The sequence below is a fragment of the Natator depressus genome, chromosome 2 (genome assembly GCF_965152275.1).
Source record: "Natator depressus isolate rNatDep1 chromosome 2, rNatDep2.hap1, whole genome shotgun sequence".
Lineage (NCBI taxonomy): Eukaryota > Metazoa > Chordata > Testudines > Cheloniidae > Natator > Natator depressus.
In genome coordinates this window covers 84,501,114-84,520,419 of record NC_134235.1, presented here as the reverse complement: position 1 = coordinate 84,520,419, position 19,306 = coordinate 84,501,114, and the positions used below count along the sequence as shown (strand labels likewise).

Sequence of the window (19,306 nt, the reverse complement as noted above, 5' to 3'; positions counted from 1 at the left end):
TAGACGACTGTATTTATTCTCCATATAACCACCAGTACTTATAAAGGAAATTGTTCACAAAGGGAAAGCATAGGTGATCAGAGACCTTAAAGGGAACATCGTAAGTATTATGGATACAGATAGAGGAGTAAACACATGGATCATAAAGAATGAGTCAAATCAAGACCTTGATTTCACAATGTAATTTTCACACAATTCCCACAAAGCAGGATAATTCATCAGTTTCTGCAGTACATAATTACTTTCATTTTAGAAGCTGCCTCCCACCTGCCTTGCCCAAAACGTAAGTGTATAATAATCAAACATGTTTCCAATTAATTTGGATAGAAAACATAGGGGTGGGAACAAGATCATGGATCCCCACAGTGAAAACAAAAAACTTCAAGCAACATCAGCATTTGTAATAGCATATTTTCACCACAGGTTGTAGAATGGGAGGAAACTTGAACAGCATTACATAAACTTGTTTTGACATGATTGCCAAGACAAAAAGAGTTGAAAATTGTACATGCAAAACATTTTATACTTTAAAGCTGCTCTGAATTGTCAAGAATAGCAGTAGCTGTACAACATAATAAATAGTATTTAACAGTTTACTCAAAATAAGTGCACAGTATTGCTAAGAGATAAGGTAATACTTCCACAAATGTCTCAATAAACCAAAAGCAGCATTAAAACTTAAATCTAAACCTGTACAATACAATTAGAAAAGCAAATATTTCAGAAGGATCACAGGTTCAGCACACATTTGCTATGCTATGCTATCTGTCTAGAAGAAGAAAATTAGAATTTTCTGTAGTAAAAAAATATAGTTTCAACTGGGGAATTTGTGTAATCCACTTAATTTCATAATAAGATGTGTGATTATACCATTTCTCTTTTCAGTTATGAATCATTAAGAATCTCATTGTTTCTCAATGCCTGCTTCACATTTAGTGCAAATACTTCTGAAAAGGATTTTCCAAGACACAAACTATGTATGTGGCTTTAAAATATAATTAAGAGTTTAAGATACCCAGAACTTAAAACCCATGAAAATAATCATCCTTTTCTTACACCTACTTTTACTTAAAAAACAACTCTTTTCAACTGCATTCCTACTAGAAGTGTACACTATAATCACACTTCAGAGACACCTACTGGCAGAAGCTGTGAATGAAATAGCTAGAAATTCCTAAAGATTGGACCAAATTCATCCTGGATATTACTCCACTAGATGCAGTGGAGTTACACCAGGGATGAGATTGGTCCCTTCTGCCTCAAGATACTTCACCTGTACTTTACTCAGCACAGTGCATCTGACTTGAAACAGTGCAAAATGGCTACTTTTAAACACCAAACCGATCTTCTTTTCCTACAAACCTCTTCTTACAGGAAATGTTAGAGAGTGACCAGTATGAAAGTCCTGTAACAGGTTTAACAGACTTTCAAACAGCATTGCATTAAGATGTATCAATTCAGAGGCACTGAATTGCCTCAAGATTAGTATTTCTGTACCCTGTGTGGGATTCCCAGCACCATATGCTTGAAACTATTTTTTCAGAAACTGTGTGTGCTCTACATTTACTTGAAATAGCATAAATTTACTCGTAAAAAATTAGAGCTTTTAAGATACCAAACATGACTATTAAATGACCATTCAAAGCAGGTTAGGGAAGTATGGTATTTTATAAATGTTTCAACTGTCCTTCCTCTCAACATTTACTTCTGCCCTTTTTGGGTTTTTAGTCCTCTGGTAAGTACAAAAGAAAGATCTTCAGGGTAGCACTTCTCCACTTGCAAATTCTGCGACCTTTCATTTTCATGGTGTTTCACCAGTTACATCTGTTTTTCCATTAGTGCCATCTACTGGTGTAACATTGCCACTAGGTTCTAAACCCTCTATGCCAATGTAAGCTAACAAACACGCTTTCTCTGAGCAAAGTGGGGATTACCTTACTCATGCAAGTTATCTCATTGATTTTAATAGGACAGCTTGCATGAGTAAGACAAGCAGGATTTGGCCCAATAACTTTTTGTAACATTGAAAAACAAAAAATACTTCATCTCTACAAGGAAGAAAGTAATTCTCTATGAATTCTTTTACTGCATTCTTTATTAATATATATTTTAGTTCAGTCTCAAATAACTCCGTATTTTTGATTGAAAGACTGTTGTGCACCAACTCCTCCCTAAATTAGGCATCTCACAAAAACATACTATGTGTTATGGATTTTGTTTGTTTATGCATTACTACTTTGTGTAACACTATATTAAAGCCAAAAATCAAGGATTCAATTTCTGTGTAGATTTTAAATGAGCTATTTCTATTATTCAAGCAAAATATTTTCTCACTAAATAGCTATCACTCAAAAGAAATCTCAAACTTTATAAACTCATATCATTCACCAAGTATGGGCATGAAAGCAAAGGTTGTTTGTGTAATGGTTCTTTTGGAGTCATGAATTCACAACTTTTAAGGACCCATTCCCACAGACCCAAGCTCATGAGTATTCATAATATTAGTCTCTGAAAGTGCACATGTCTAGGGAGCTTAAATATTTGCAGGATTGAGCTCTAGGTTTACGCCAAAATCTGTTTTATTCACTCAATTTTCCCATGTAGAAATCTTTGTCCTACTTCTGATTTTTGTTGAATACTTTAGAAAAGAGTTTCAATTTCTGCTGAAAAGTAATTAATCATCCAAATGGCATTCAGAATAAGTAACATTTCTCTATCTTTGTACAGTATCCAAATCTAACTGGATCGTACCCTAGTGCTTTCCTTCATTGATTGGCATCACCAATAATGGTTACATCTACATCTTGCTGAGGACTGGAACAGTCTGTCCTTTTTGCTGTAATGTTTAGCTGATCGGATGCCACTTCTGTTGCCTCATCTCTTTGCAAATTACCATCTGCAAGTTTTGCTTTTTCTTGTCTCTCATCCACACCCTTTAATGTGTCTGGGCTTACTGGCAAGAGATCAGGTGCTGACTCTGAGCAGACCTCTCCATCTGCAGTGAAAGTCTCATTCTTAGCTTCAGGCTGTACATCTTTCTCATCGATTTTTGTCTCTTTATTTGTGACTGACGCTTCAGCAATATTTTCAGATGGCTTGTCATCGTCTTTTGCTACACATGATGCACAATTACAGCCTGCAGTAATGTCTCCAGTTTCCATCTCTGCAGCACCATTTGGAGGAACCTCAGTGGCCATCTTGCCCAAGTATTCAGTCTTCACCGTTTGCTCCTTATTCTCTTCTGCACTGCTGGAACCTACATTAATTGAACACTCACAGTGATAGTAACCAGATTCCTGCTTCTTCTTATGCATGGCACAAAGATCAATTTGACTGAAGACCTCTGTGCCAAAAGGGCTATCTTCATATTCCTTATATAGATCCGAACTAATCTTTCTGAAGCCCTAAACATTAAGGAAGCATTTTAGCATTACATACTTAGGAAAGATTTTAGTCTTTAAATAAACTTTTTAAGTTTCATAAAAACATTTAGAACTTTAATACACTATAAAAATCAAGATAGTTCCTCTCTCCCCCCCCCCCATGCCAGGTTTTTACAATACTAAATTAAGGGGGGGGGGGAGGAGTAGATCTATTCTGTTTTTTGGTGTCAAGGTGTAAAGAGATGGATGCCATGACTAAAATAAGATTTATCACTATTTTTAATATTTTTGGCTGGGCAAAAAATGTGTAACTTTTTTTCAAACAGGATATTATGGGGTCATTTTCATTAGGGCAATCAAAAAAAGCAGAGAAACTAGATCAACTCCAACCTCCCAATAAGTTTTAAATGCCCTGCTCACTTTAGTTTTAAATATTTATCAAATGATGTTGTATCTCCTTCATCACATTCAGGAAGGTTTCTCTATTATTCCACATAAAGTTTCCTTTGGTCAATTTTATCCCATTACCACCTTGCACATACTGAATAATTCATCTCCCTCCTTGGTGTTTACACCTTACAATGGAAAGTAAATTGTACGCTAGAGACAGATTACAAATAGAGCTCATATAGTTTCTTTCCCCATTATCCAGAAGCAAAAAGTGCAAAAAAGGTTCAACCCAATGGCCTATTGTGAAAGCAAACTTATTACAGCAAACTGAAAGAAAGGAAAACAAACACACCAGAAGCCCCAGCTCTTACAGAACTACTTATCGCTGTTGATATCTTGGCAGCTAAATACTATAGTAGTCACAATGTATAAATGGAAATGTCAATATATGAAAACACTTCAAAGAACAAATATGTTCTCTTCAGACACATACTAATAACTGCCATTCCATCGTGATCTAGGAGTATGTTCAATGATCTTTGTAAATTAAATGTTTGTCAAAATTAAAAAAAAAACACATTTTCACCAACAGCTCCCATAACCCCACTGGTAAAAATATGGTCTGAGTAATTTCATTGCAATTCTCCTCATTAGTGGATTCAAGTATTATGAAGCTAGTTGCCCTTTACAGAAACTAATTAAGAGTGTTTGAATAATTTTACAGTTAAGCTATCCCTAAAGGTTCTAATTCACTCAGTATTATGCTGTCAATATTTTAACAAGCATCTCCCACAAAAGTTTTTGCCCTTAGTCTATAACAAACCATATGTGTCAGGGGTCCATGTGCTTACACAGAAGAGGAGGGAAGGCTAGATGAACTAGTAAAAAGCAGAGAAATCATCCCAAATTTCCCTTCAGCCTAATGGGAAAACTTTAACAGGGCTCCTGGGAGCCCTTTGCAGAACACCAGTGAATTCCCCTGTACCAATTTTGTTCAGCCCAGCAGTCTGAAAATGCTTAAGATTAAGAGAGTGCAACGTATGTGAAAATAAAGAATTCTTCACAGTCTACTTTCTAAGTCTACGGCTAATGGTAGCTATAGTGCAGAAAATTTGCATAGTCTGCAGCACAGGAATGTCATGCAAATTGTAAAAACAGTCGCAAAGTCACTTTGGTACTGGAGTAGGGGTCAGAAAGAGAGCTTCCAAATTCAACGTTCTGTTAATATAGTAGACATTACAGGCCAGTCATTCAAAAATAAGGACAGATATATGTAAACCTGCGTGCACAGTCACCATGAGGAGTAAAGTTGTGAGACTTTTCCTCTGTGCATTCAGTTACCAAAAATATACATGCAATCTGGATAACTGGACATTCGTCTATATTTGCAAGCAGAATTTGTATTTTTGTGTGCACAGTAGCATGGACAGACTTCTAGTATCTGCATTAAAAATAATGTTGTGTAACCCCCCCGCCCCCAAATCTCTGTCTCTCTCTAGTGCCACCTAGCCCAGCTAGAGATTGATGAGTCTACTACAGCCTTGGCTAAGAGCTATTAATGTTCTCTTATCACTTCTTTTATCAAATTCAGGCTCAGTCTACATGAGGAACTTATGCCGGGATAACTACGTCGCTCAGGGGGGTGGAAAATCCACACCCAGGAGCAACATAGCTATACCAACCTAGCCACTGGTGGAGACAGTGCGATATTGGCAGGAGAGCTTCTCAGGGAGGTGAAGTACCTATGCCAATGGGAGAAGCTCTCCTGTCTGTCAGTCTAGATAGCATCTACACTAAGTGCTACAGCAGCACCACTGCAGCATTGTCAGCGTAGATAAGCCCGGAGATATATTGGGACATATTCTTCGCTGGTCTCCCTGGGAGAGCGATGGAGGCTCTCTCGGGGTTGCTCAAGATGTGCTGGATGTAGTTCTAAATCAATAGCAAGACTCATTGACTTTCAATAGAAATAACATCAGCCTTTAACATATGAGGTGTCCCATTTGACTCATTTCCCATCTATGGTTAAAGGGACTCTGGTGAGAAAATGAGCTCTATCCCTGTAACTTATGTAAGCACAGAGATGCTACCAACCAAACTTGCCCAGTTGACAGTTGCTTATTTGATAGTAGCGGAGGTGAATAGCATGCAGCCAACACAGTCTTTCATTACATGATAACATCCTATTTCCATGAAGACAGAGGCGAGTGCTTGCAAAAGTGTTTAATTGAAAGAGGATCAAAAGTTAATCTTTTCTAAGTGGCAAGGCCTTTGACAACTATCCATGCCACACATCTTACTAGCCACTAGTAATGTAAAATATTCTCAATATATGACCAGGTTATAACTATTTTTCCAACTTTACATAGAAGCACTCAAGATGCATTTGGTATAACGGTGAAGTGGTAGTTTATTATATGAAAAATGTAATTATAACCAGTAGATGGCATCATAATAGCTAAAACAAAATTTTGTCCTTTATTTCTTGATTTTGGTATATATAAAGGTTGATTTCTTTCCTTCAGTCACTAGTAATGGATCAATTCAAGATATTCCATTCTCTGTCCCTTCTTTACCATTACATTTTCATTCGAAAAGGTTCTAAAATCAAGTTAATTCTTAACATTCTCTTTCTCAGTTCTCATGTTAGAGATCTTTAACATATATAGGCCCTGATCCTCCAGTTTGATCCGCCTGAGCAAATCCTATGCCCTTGCCAAGCCTTATTGACTTCATTGGGACTATGTTTAGGCATAAAGAGGATTGTGATCAGTTGACCTCCATGTCCACTAAAGTAGGACAAAAAGTAATGGGCTTAACTATGCAGCAAGGAAAATTTAGGCTAGATATTAGGAAAGCCTCTCTAACTATAAGGGTAGTTAAGCACTGGAATAAGCTTCCAATGGATGTTATTAAGGACAGGTTGGACAAACACTGTCAGGGATGGTCTAGGTTTACTTGGTCCAGCCTCAGCACAGGGGGCTGGACTTGATGATTTCTTGAGGTCCCTTCCAGTCCTACGTTGCTAGGATTCTATAACAGTAGGACTGAACTGAGGCAATCTTAGGTCCTAGGTATACCCCACATGGCGTCCCCATGGCCAGGCCATGGTGTCATGGTTTCAGAGTTATGGTGAATGGGGCAGTTCACACCTCTTGGAGCTATTGCATTTAAGGCTATTTGCAGATTCAGATGGGCAGCAGTTATCAAGCTTTTCTTTGAATCCATCAGGCCAGGAACATTTTTATAAATGAAATCTGAAATTCTGATCTCAGCCTGTGAGAAGCTACGACCTTAAAGCACAGACATATTGTGACTATGTCTTAATCAGACCCTGAACAAGGGACCATCCATATTATAAGATCAGATTATAGGATCAGGGCCTTAGACATGTCCTACAACATGCTGAACACCTTCAATTCTTCTCAGAAATTCTCGGCACTTCAGGGGATTAGACCCTTAACTGGCTTTCAAAACATTCTTCCTACAATAACCTTGCAGACAGAAAAAAATGCATTACTACAGGAATGCCAGAGTCGAACTTTAAAACACAGATGGACACTCTACTGTTCACAACTGCCAAATTAAAGGCCTATTTCTAGTAGACTTTTCAAAAAAACTTGAGAAATTCCTGCTCAAAAGATGACAACTATGTAGAAAAGAATATTGTATGCTGTGCTAAGTTACTGCACACTAACCCTTTACAATGACGCATATATTCGTTAGAACCCGTTTCTTTATTTTAAAGCTAAAGGTACTGCTAAGCAAATGTCATAGTTTTGAGACAGAAGTCAATTCTAATGACTACACATACATTCTATTTTTCTTTTGTATTAGACATAGATAGTGCCTGTATTTGTATAACTCCCCATAGACAATTAAAAAACCAAGATTTCCAGCACAGAACCATCAGCTCTGTCAAGGTTCCTTCCCCACTCTGAACTCTAGGGTACAGATGTGGGGACCTGTATGAAAACCTCCTAAGCTTACTTTTACCAGCTTAGGTTAAAACTTCCCCAAGGTACAAATTAATTTTACCCTTTGCCCTTGGATTTCCACTGCCACCACCAACCTTTATCTGGGTTTACTGGGAAACATAGTTTGGACACGTCTTTCCCCCCAAAATCCTCCCAACCCTTGCACCCCACTTCCTGGGGAAGGTTTGGTAAAAATCCTCACCAATTTGCATAGGTGACCACAGACCCAAACCCTTGGATCTTAGAACAATGAAAAAGCATTCCGTTTTCTTACAAGAAGACTTTTAATAGAAGTAAAGGAATCACCCCTGTAAAATCAGGATGGTAGATACCTTACAGGGTAATTAGATTCAAAACATAGAGAATCCCTCCAGGCAAAAACGTAAGTTACAAAAAAGACACACAGACAGGAATAGTCATTCTATTTAGCACAGCTCTTTTCTCAGCCATTTAAAGAAATCATAATCTAACACATACCTAGCTAGATTACTTACTAAAAGTTCTAAGACTCCATTCCTGTTCTGTCCCCAGCAAAAGCAGCGTACAGACAGAAACAGACCCTTTGTTTTTCTCCCTCCTCCCAGCTTTTGAAAGTATCTTGTCTCCTCATTGGTCATTTTGGTCAGGTGCCAGCGAGGTTACCTTTAGCTTCTTAACCCTTTACAGGTGAGAGGATTTTTCCTCTGGCCAGGAGGGATTTTTGAAGGGGTTTACCCTTCCCTTTATATTTATGACAAGCACTAACTTCTGATATTTTCTATCTAGCCTGGATTGTATTTCATACCCAAAAGGCAAACATCAAGTCAATCTGACATACCTGATGCACACAAATACAAAGTCACTTCCTTCTGCTATTATAGCTTTTTCTGTTTTCTTCGTGCATGTACTTTTAGTGTATTAGTTTGGGATTATAGTGACCTCAGAAATGTGAGAACTATTCCTGGGAACTAGCAGGACAATATTCTACTGGGGAAAGAATAAACTAATCACAGAGTTATTTTTCACTTTAATTGTAAGTAATAAAAACAGCCAAATCCCATGTCATGTTGCAGTAAAGGTTAGATCGGCATATCATATATTTATATTGTAAAAGAAACCAGCAGTCTGGCTTCAATAGGACATTACTCTTGTTCCAGACAAATGTTGTTAAAAAGCCATCCTGTTGGTATGGATGCAGTTAAACAGTGATATTGGCCATGGCAACAAAAGCCAACTATACCTTCTGCAAACTACAAGCTTACACAATGAAGGAAGGACACACTCTGTCTCTCTCAGTTGGATATGAACATAAATGCATCCATTACTACTCCATTTTGGCCAGTCTGCAAAACAGCATAGTCAGATCTAAGAAATTATGCATTTCAGGAGTTACAATGAAGACTATTTTTTTGCAGAGGAGTCATTAAAAACCTCTTCAGGAGAAGCTTTAAAACGAAGCCTAATGGGAAGAATTTAAATTAATTTAATTACCTTCCTTCTCAATGCAGGTGCTTTGGATAGCTTCAGAAATGTAAGGTGTGGTTTGAAGTCCTTACTCCCTGTAATATCGAGACCCATTTCACTGAAAGATCCCTCCACAGCTTCTGGTAAACAAGTGAGTGAAGAGACAGGAGAGATCGTCAAAAACTATCATTTTCTAAAACGAAACACTACATACGGCCATGACTAGCCAAACTGCCATGGTTTACATTTCTTCATTTGTTTCAACATTCAAAATAAAAGTGAAATGTAAAACTAGAAATGGGCCTGAGATACAAAGCTTAGCTCTGGAGCCAAACTTCCCCCAAATTCAAGAGATTGGAAATGAGATTCTTCTCTTTGCACAGCCTTCCCATAGTCAGAGTTTGAGGATGTGTGTGCGTATGTCAACCCCACAAGAAACAGTATACAATACCAGCAGCTTCAAGTGGAGAAAACAATGAGGTGGAAGGTTACCCACACTCCCATGCAGAGCAAGAGGGTGAGATATAAACTTGAAATAGGGGAGGCGGGGCAGAAATTGGCAGATTACCCATAGTGGCAAAAAAGAGTGGTGAATCTGATGTACGTATTAGAGTTGGAACAGTGCATTAAAGAAAAGTCAATTCCTTTATACCCTTATACTCCATATATACCCTTTTATGGCTGATGACTGCTCAGTGATATGAAATGCTCATGTTTCCTACTGTTTGGTGAAGTTATTTGGTTCTGAACTGCTTTGCTAATGAGAAAAGCATTGCTAATGTTTCCACTGAAAGGTGATTTTGCTTTTGGCTACATGTCTACATGTCTTCTCAGAACTCAAAGAAAACCTTTTGGAGAAGGGAGAGTCACAACTGCTTTGATTCCTTTGTAAATAACCTCTTAAATAGGTAAGGACAAATAGGCATGAGGGCATCTAATTAAAAATAATGTTTTATTCTCACATTAAATAGATTGAATGGGGCTCCATAATTAACGTCAGATTTGTCAATTAAACAATGTCAATTAAATAGATTTGGCAGAAAGCACATATGCTTCCTGGGCAAAAAAAATAAGCAAAACTGCTAGGGAATTATGTGGAATCTAGTGTGGTTTTATTAACAAAATTCCAAAATAACACTAAATGAACTCCAGCCTCAGCCTCTTCCTCAAGCTGAGTTGATTTTAAGGTTTCTTTCCCTCGGGACCACTCTGTCCCAGATCTCATCTCCTGCCAGAGGATTATCTCCACTTCCTTTATATTCAGGGTATACTCTGAAGAACCACACCTGCCCAATAAATCAGCAGAAGGAACATGCAGCTCCCTGCAGGGCCTCAACACCTAATAACAGTGGTGTAGCAGGAGTCCCTCCCTTATCCTTATCTTTTTCTCTCATTAATTGCTTCAGTGCCAGGGCTCTGGCTAAGTGCAGAATGTGGATCTTTAAGTATTCTGTGCTATATAACAGGACTTCACATGTCTGACAAGTGCATTCATTGCATTCACCCATCTCCCATTTTCCATCTCCATCTTTGTTCACCACCATCCCCAAACAGTTTAGCAGTCATCTGTGTCCCAGATACTGCTTGCAAAACAGGAGCTTCCCCATGCCCTTATGCATCTCATTTGATTAAATGTTAGTATCAAGTCTCTGGCTTCGGGCTTTGAAAAGTGATATGTTAAAGTGTCCCATCCTACATAAAGCATTTGTTCTCTGATTACTGCTCCCCTATGTCAATATCTGGCCACTCTGCAAACATATCTCCATGTTCTGGAGTTAGAACATACCTCAAGTGTCACCAGTCAAAGGGCTGCTCTTTGTGCTACATCTCAAGCATTCCCCATTAATACTCTTTCCTCCCCTCCTCCTCACTAGTGCCGATCAGTATTTAATTTCATTCTTATAAAAACACAAGTTTATCTCACTGCTTAGTCTCCCTTTGCCTCTTCACACTTTTACTCACAAACCATAAAAGGAGTGGAGTGGGCAAGCACTTCCAGTGTGAACACACACTAGTGTAGGAGAATATGCAGAATCATGCTCACTGAAGCCCCTCTCCAAACATTCATAGGAACAAAACCTATTCTCAAGATGGAAGTGAACCTGAGAACAAGAAACATGCCCAAACTGAAATGCAATTTGTGAACGTTTGTAAATAGTTTCCTCCACTATTCAACCAAAAACCAATACCAGTCCTTTCACCTTGGCATTTCTACTGACCTGAAAGTCAATACTATGGCAATTTGGTGGCTTATGGGTTGGGTTTTGTGTGTCTACATCTACTGATCACCCTGTTGCTAGTTTCATCATAAAGGTCAATGACTGAATGACCAGGTATTGAGACTGAGGCCTGGGCTATGCTACAGAGTTAGGTTGACATAAGCTGCCTTACATCGATCTAACTCTGTAAGCATCTATACTACAGTATTACTCCCACTGATGTAAGCTGCCCACTACACCAGCCTCCTCCTCCTCCGCAAGAGGCGTAGTGCATAGGTCGATGTACTTTGTTTACACTGACACTGCGTCAACCTCTCTATTGACTGTTCCAACTGTCAGTGCCTAGCAGCTGACAGCCCAGAGCCCCGCCACCCAGGGCTAACACCAAATCGATCACCTGTAAGTCACTCTAAAGCTGAATTTCCCCAGCTCAAGATACAATTTAAAAGTGTGACTTAAAGCACCTGTGGATTCCACTTCTGGGGAATACTCCAAAGAAGGTTTCTGGCAAATTTAGACAACTCCACTTAACCTACTTTGAAGGAGTCAGTAATTACAGAAATTTAGCTCCACTCAATTTTATATTCCCTTGATGCATGGAAGAAAATTATAACTTGTTTAAGTAGTGGCTTACTCTTGACAAAAACGAGCACTTTCTAATTTATTGCCAATTAATTTTGATAGTTTCACTCTCAAATATTACAGATTACTTGTATAGTGTGGACAGAACAAGTACCAATGATTAAAATTTCCTTAACAGAGCCAGAGGTCTATGATTACAGATTTTAGGGCATCAAATTTCATGTCAGGAGACAGAGTAATGCCTCCCTAGAGACCAGCTCCAGCATATTAGAATAAGAGCAGGTTCTATACGTTGGAATTCCAATGAAAATTGCATTGAAAGTTCAAATTTCAAAAACATTGACCAGCTCCAGTGAAAACATTCTTGACAAAGACATGCAGAGTCAATAAGGGCACACTGAAGCAGATATAGCTGGTAATAAGTCGTTTGAACTTTGTTTGTATAATCATTCCCACAGAGCTGGTTTTCCCTCATGCAGCCTGACCACACCCAAAGGCAATATATTTTTTTTAAACAAGTGTGACCATGCAATGAAGTAAAGATGTTGTTTTTCATCTCTACAGACCAATTGTTCTATGTCAGAGTAATCTAACCAACTTGGAAGGCATTTATTCAGATACTTTTGAAAGAGGATATTTTGATGCATATTTTTAAGGCTCATTATATGCAAGAAGATGATCAAAATTGTGGATAAAGGAGAATAAAAAATATGGAATATTAAATCTCTTATTTTCTCAGTAGCAAGAGCACTGGTAACTGAGTGAACAGTACAAAAACTGGCAGGTTGTCTCATCGTCGGACAATTTTGAAGTATTTCAGGAAATCAATGTGCAATCAGATATTTAAAAAATCAAGCACTGAAAGCACATGCCTGGGGTTTGCAATCAAAATTATTCTCTTCTCTAGGGGGTGGAGGGAGGGGTCATATTGCTGGGACTAGGTGCCAAGTTTCCAGAATCTCTGAAAGTACTCAGTTACCCAGGCAGGGAGTACGTATGGGAGCCTGTAAGCCCAATATTTTAGTAATTCTAAAAGCCATTACAATCTTACCATCATTAAAAGGGGGAAGGTACACAAAACATTTACGTGTGGAGCAGACCAAATTTAGCATATTTTTGCTTGTACTAGAGTTATATGCTGGAGGTTGGTCTTATATAGCAGGACTGATTGGCACTAAAAATAATACTGACTGCAAAAAAAAACTTTACGGTTTTAGGGGGGAAATCAAGAACAGCATCTGGACAAGGAAAAGGCAGTCAAAGAACTGACTGCCCTTCTGGACAACTGATGGAAGAGGGAGTAGACCATTTTTGGAATACTTATTTTTGGCTTTTGTATTTTGAAGGACTCAGGATCAGAGAGCTAGTCATTCCTTTGAATAAAGACGGGAAAGAACAGACTAGTACACAGGATTTCACTGCAGGTAGTCCTCTCCCGGATACCCATGTATTCATCTAAAACAGACCAGAAGGGCACGCAAGTTAGGAGGACGCTGCACAGAACAATATATGCAGTCCCTTTTTCAGTAGGTTTTCAAGCATATGCTATGTGCTCCAAGGAAGTAAAGGAGCATTAATTTAGATGGTGCCCAGATTGGTGGATGATTAAGTAAAAGGGGCACATGATGAGGATTCATTTAACCCCAATCAGAATAATTTTGTCACAGACAAATGAGCCAGAAGCTCATCAAAAAAGAAACAGTTTGGATATGGTGAAATTTGTTGAAATTCTAATCCAAATGAGTGAGGACAGTGTCAGAATATTTTTAACAAAAGCACAGCTGGTTTGGTCCAAAATTATCCTCTGCTATGGATGTAGATAAACAAGGAAAATGAAGACTACAGACTCAGGCAAAAGGTAATAGAAAGTAAAGTGGCTAATTTCATTCAGCAGAGCTGCATAGAGATAGAGAAGCAGACAGGTCTGCTTAAGAGATACAGGCATCTCCATAAAAAGAAAAGGAGGACTTGTGGCATCTTAGAGACTAACAAATTTATTTGAGCATAAGCTTTCGTGAGCTACAGCTCACTTCATCGGATGCATTCAGTGGAAAATACAGTGGGGAGATTTATATATACAGACTATGCTGACAGCTTGTGCCACACACTCTCAAAGAAACTGCGGAATCACCTGATCAACATCCTCTACAGCAAACAGGAAAAGATTAAGAATGAGCTCTCAAAACTGGATACTCTCATTAAAAAACCAACCTTCCACACAAACTTCCTTGTGGCTGGACTTTACAACTGTGTACATCATATACAATATGCTGTTGAACAAATTACTATTATGAATATTATATTATACTTCTAAAGCACCTGCATCCTAAAGTGCTTTACAAACTCCACTCGTACACAGCCACTGAAATACAGCCACCCAATGGACGGTAGCAAACAGGTGAACAACTGTTACAAGCATGCTGCACAACTTGGAAAGGAAATGTTGGTACACGCCACTGAGGCACACATCCACTCTTAAAAAGAAAATGTCATGCGATGTTTAAGGTCTATTAGAGTGGATAGGACCGCCATTCATAAGGTCATATCTTAAAGACCCACACATAAAAGAGCAGAGTGATCCAAAAGTCGCAATAGCCAGGAGAACTATCTTCCATTCCCTGCTCTGCGACCTTGAAAAGTGAACATTTCTGTGACTCAGTTTTCCCATATTACTGAACTTCATAGAACTCAGTCTATCCACCCATCAGTTTCTATGCAGTCTAGATATTCCAAAAATGCCGCTGTAGGGTACATTTCTCCACCCACCTTCTGAAGAAACATGAAGCACCGACGTCACAGCCACCTTGATCATTTAAAACAGCCTAAAAAACCATCTCAAACAACACTTATTTTACACAAACGGTAAATCTGTTCAGATACTCACCTGCAATTCTGCTTAACATTTGCTGTTCATCCTCTGACATTTTCACATATATCACTTGGTTGTTAAATTGCCCAATCCCTTGAAATGTCATGTTAAAGAGTTTACCCTGCAAAATGGCTTCCACTTTCGCTTTGCTCTGCTCCAGTGCCACAACAGCCCTTAAAAAATAAATAAAATCCACACTCAAAAAGGTAGATCACACGACAGCTAAATAATCATCTGGAGGGTCTGAAATTGGTGATATGATGGATTGTTGTGATACATTGTTTTGGGGCAGGAAGGTCATTCTGCAGTGTTGCACAAGGCATGAAAGCACAGTGTATTTTCACTGTAAATTTGGATATAATCCCTTTGATTACAACTAGAAGATGTGCAAGTGGTTTATGTACCCCATGATTCATTAGAGAATAAATGACTTCTTCAAGTATGTACTGACTGATCCATTAAAAAAAATTGCCTGACATTGTTGCTAAGGCTTCATAGTGATCAAGTCATTAATATGCAAAACATCCGCTAAACTTCTGCTCAAGAGCTGAAACACCCACAAAATAACAAACTTGGATTTTTTGTGGTGTGAAGGTAGATCCATACTGTTACACAGGTTTGCGTTAGTCTGTTTTCTTTCTTTCGTTCGTTTGTTAAATCAAAACAAATCCATTATCTCAAATGAAGTGCATTTATTGGATCATTGATCCAATACATTACAAATCCAGAAAAGCATTCTTAAAGTTGCTGCAATGTCAGGTCAGTGTAAACGTGGGAGCTTTACGCCCCACCTTTATGCCTTTACTGATTCAGCAAGCACATACCTAACTATGCACTAGTAGCTCCATCCAAGTTAGGGTGACCATATTTCCCTATGCTGAATACAGGACATCTGGTAAAATTACTTGTGTTCAAGCGAGTTCAATGGCAATCAATCAGAACTATGCACTACAAACATTCACATTAACATCAGGCTGACTGAGCCCCTGTTAAAAGGAAATACTGCGTAGTTGGATTCTTTTTATTTACCTTCTTCTCTTCAAGGCTGCAGGGTTCACACAGGGAGGGGTGACACACACACACTCCCATACACCTCTCTTACATGGAGGGGGTGACTGACCAACCCGAGTCTCCCTGCCCGGCGCTCTCCGCCCTCCACGCCTGGCTGGGCCTCCAGGACGGACCCTCCTCTCCTGGCACCTGGCACCGTGTCTTCCTGAGGCAACAAGTGTGGGGGGGAGGGGCAAAGGATCCACATACCCCTCCTCCCCCCTCCCCGATTTCTGCCAGGGTTCACACCAGAATGTGGCCAGCAGCAGCCCTTTGACACTTTGTGAGAGGGAAGGGACAGGAGCTCCTTCCAACCGCAGGGGATGGGGGGAAGGGATGACTTGGCCTGTGTCTTTGCAGAGCTCATCTCTTCCCCCCTCCCTCACTCCCCTGTGGCTGGAAGCAGCTTGTCCTTTCCTGCCCACACAATGTCAAAAGGCAGCTAACACCTCCAGGCTACTGCTGGCCACCAGCATAACCCAGCCGCATCCTGTTCCCCAGCTACAGCACGGGGAGGAAGGGGTTAAGCCTTAAGGATGCATTGTGCACCAGGGCCCAGGAAGCCTGACTGCAGGGGCTTCAGCGAACCCCACCAGAGAGGTGGCTCAGTGGGCAAGGGTGCCTAGGGTACGGAGCAGCCCTGCACTCCCTGGGGGGCAGGACCTAGGGCAGGAGGTTGGGGGGTGAAGAGGGTGCTAAGACCCCGCCTTGGGGGTTGCTGTGGAGCCTGCAGGGTTGGGGCGCAAACAGGCTGGAAATTGCTTCCTCCCCAACTCCTCCCCCCCCTCGCCACTCCAGAGCTTAGCTGAGGGGTGAAGAGGCTTCCCCGTGCCAGCGCTGCATGGGGCTTTGGCACATGCAGGGCTTGGCTCCTTATGGCCAGCGTCCTGGGATGGAGGGTCTTGAGCTTTTCCAGGTTCCTGGCCCAGCCAGAGGCAGTGGGGGAAGGAAAGAGCCTGCCAGCCACGCTGTTGGTGAGCTGAGCGCTCCAACCAGGGGCTGGTTCTCTGCACAGTGCTGGGAGTGGGACACGCCCCGCCGGGGGGATATGGAGGAGCAGCAGGGCTGGGGGGGAGGGTGAAAGGGCAAAAGAGGGAGAGGACAGCAAGAGGGGGAGCTCGCAAAGGGCTGATGGGTGGGCAGCAGAGGCGACATATTACCAGCTGCCACCTGGCACCTGCCCGTACTCACCAGCCACCACACCTCGCAGACAGTGCTGTCCAGGAGGAGGACGGTGGGGGTCCCTGCTGGGAGCGGGAGACAGAAAATATGGGACAATTTGCCCATTTTTAAGAAAAAGTCGGGACACCTACAGGAGGGCTTAAATACGGACTGTCCCTTTAAAAACAGGACGTCTGGTCACCCTAATCAAAATTAGATTACTCACATGCTTAAAGTTTGGCATATGCCTAAAAGTACCTTGTGAAATCAGGGTCTTAATGCACTGAGAAACTAATACACAGTCTAGATGATGCATCTTTTAAAATAATAGGCTTTTTATTTTATTTTGAGGAAATTTCCGTAAGTTAGATGTAAACCACTGGATCAGTGTGTGTTAAAAATTCCTTTCTCTGTGCAGATGTGATTCTATTAGAGCCACCAGCTATAAAACCTGGCTCGAACTCAAACTATAGAAAATCATGCTTTTAGCTCGGGCGGTCCCTGGTTCAATTCCTGGTGTGTCAGCCAAGATAAAGCATTATGTACTTACATCACAGCGGTTTAGGGACATTTAACTATTGTTTACTGTGACTTATTATAACCCCATTTAATGTTATGGATCACTACACCCTATGCAAATTACATGCCAACAAATTTGATTTTGTTGCATAAAAAATTAGTAAAGTAATGTTATACAAAGCTAGGACAGGCTGTGCAATCCACTGTATGTTGTGTGTAGGAGTTGTGAACACTAATCCCATTAGGAATGCATTTTCTGTACCTATATAAAGCCACTTAAGTATTATTTTATAAATCCCAACAGCTACTAATCCATATTGTGGACAAACAGTCTTCAATATTATATGAAGCCTATTTTTCCATTTATAGTGGCATAAAAGCTGCTTCTTTATGGCTCATTAGGACTCTGCAGATCTTGTACAGGGGAGCAGCAAGAGCCCTTTGAAGAAGATTCTGCACCCTCATCAGCAACCACGAGCACTGCAGTGACCCATTCTTCAAATCAGATGCTACTGTCCTCCAAGCTAGCAATATAATGGGATGTGCTAGAGCGATTTTTACAACAGAGCAAAACATTTCCTCTCCCAAGGGCTGGGTTTGCTTCTTCAAATATATTGTTGGCATGAGGAGTAAGATAGTAAACCTAGCAAATAAGAACATAAGAATGGCCATACTGCATGAGACCAAAGGCCCATCTAGCCCAATATCCTGTCTTCTGACAATGACCAATGCCAGGTGCTTCAGAGTGAATGAACAGAACAGGTAATCATCAAGTGATCCATTCCCTGTCACCCATTCCCAGCTTCTGGTAAACAGAGGGTAGGGACACCATCCCTGTCCATCCTGGCTAATAGCCAGTGATGGACCTATCCTCCATGAATTTATCTAGTTCTTTTTTGAACCGTTATAGTCTTGGCAAAGAGGTCCACAGGTTGACTTGTGAGTTGTGTGAAGAAATACTTCCTTTTGTTTGTTTTAACCTGCTGTCTATTAATTTAATTTCGTGACCCCTAGTTCTTGCGTTATGAGGAGTAAATAAAATTTCCTAATTTACTTTCTACACACCAGTCCTGATTTTATAGACCTCTATTAATTAAGACCAAATGAAATGGTCTTTCATGTGACTAGTGCAGAATACCTGCTGTAGGAATTGGACCTATTTAGTACATCTTTATAGACAAACAGAAGATAAAGGATGGAGAGAACTTGGCAAGAAAGATATGCTTTTCAATAGCTATTCCTGTTAATTTTATATTACAGGCACATGTCCATTCTTTTCTAAAGTTCATTAGTACTACTTAGCTCCAATCACTTCTGTAAATGTCTGATTCATATTTTGATTACCTTTTCCACCACCCTTTTATTCTCTTGGAGAATTTATAACTGAAATACACTGCATAATCTGTTCCCTTGCCAAATGAACTCACAGGAGCATTCACATCTCTTCTCCCAGCCTCACAAAAAAGCAATACCAATAGAAATGCCCATTTCAGACAAATAGATGTATGGTGTCATTTCAGGTCTGATTCATCTTGGGAATAGATAAAAAGTCTACAAGGCTCTATCTAAACAGGCAAAAAGGATGAGTATGACACAGAAACCCATTTGTGATTCACTGCTGTGTGTCATCAGGCCTTAATGCATCAGGCCTGACAGACTACACTTAACACATTGCTGTTATTATCTGTATCTAAAAGATGACATCTAACATGT

At 40.1% G+C, this 19,306-nt stretch overlaps 1 protein-coding gene across 1 annotated transcript in view; it reads right to left on the bottom strand.

Moving 5' to 3' along the window:
• Window positions 1-2,533: 2,533 nt before the first annotated feature.
• LOC141982475 (uncharacterized) overlaps window positions 2,534-19,306 on the bottom strand; it is a 98,910-nt gene continuing 82,137 nt past the window's right edge. The window contains exons 5-7 of the mRNA XM_074944597.1: window positions 14,879-15,036; window positions 9,221-9,333; window positions 2,534-3,404 (exon numbers count right to left, since the gene is read on the bottom strand). Of these exons, the coding sequence (XP_074800698.1) occupies window positions 2,766-3,404; window positions 9,221-9,333; window positions 14,879-15,036 (910 nt within the window). The 3' untranslated portion in view covers window positions 2,534-2,765. The remainder of the gene's footprint in view (window positions 3,405-9,220; window positions 9,334-14,878; window positions 15,037-19,306) is intronic.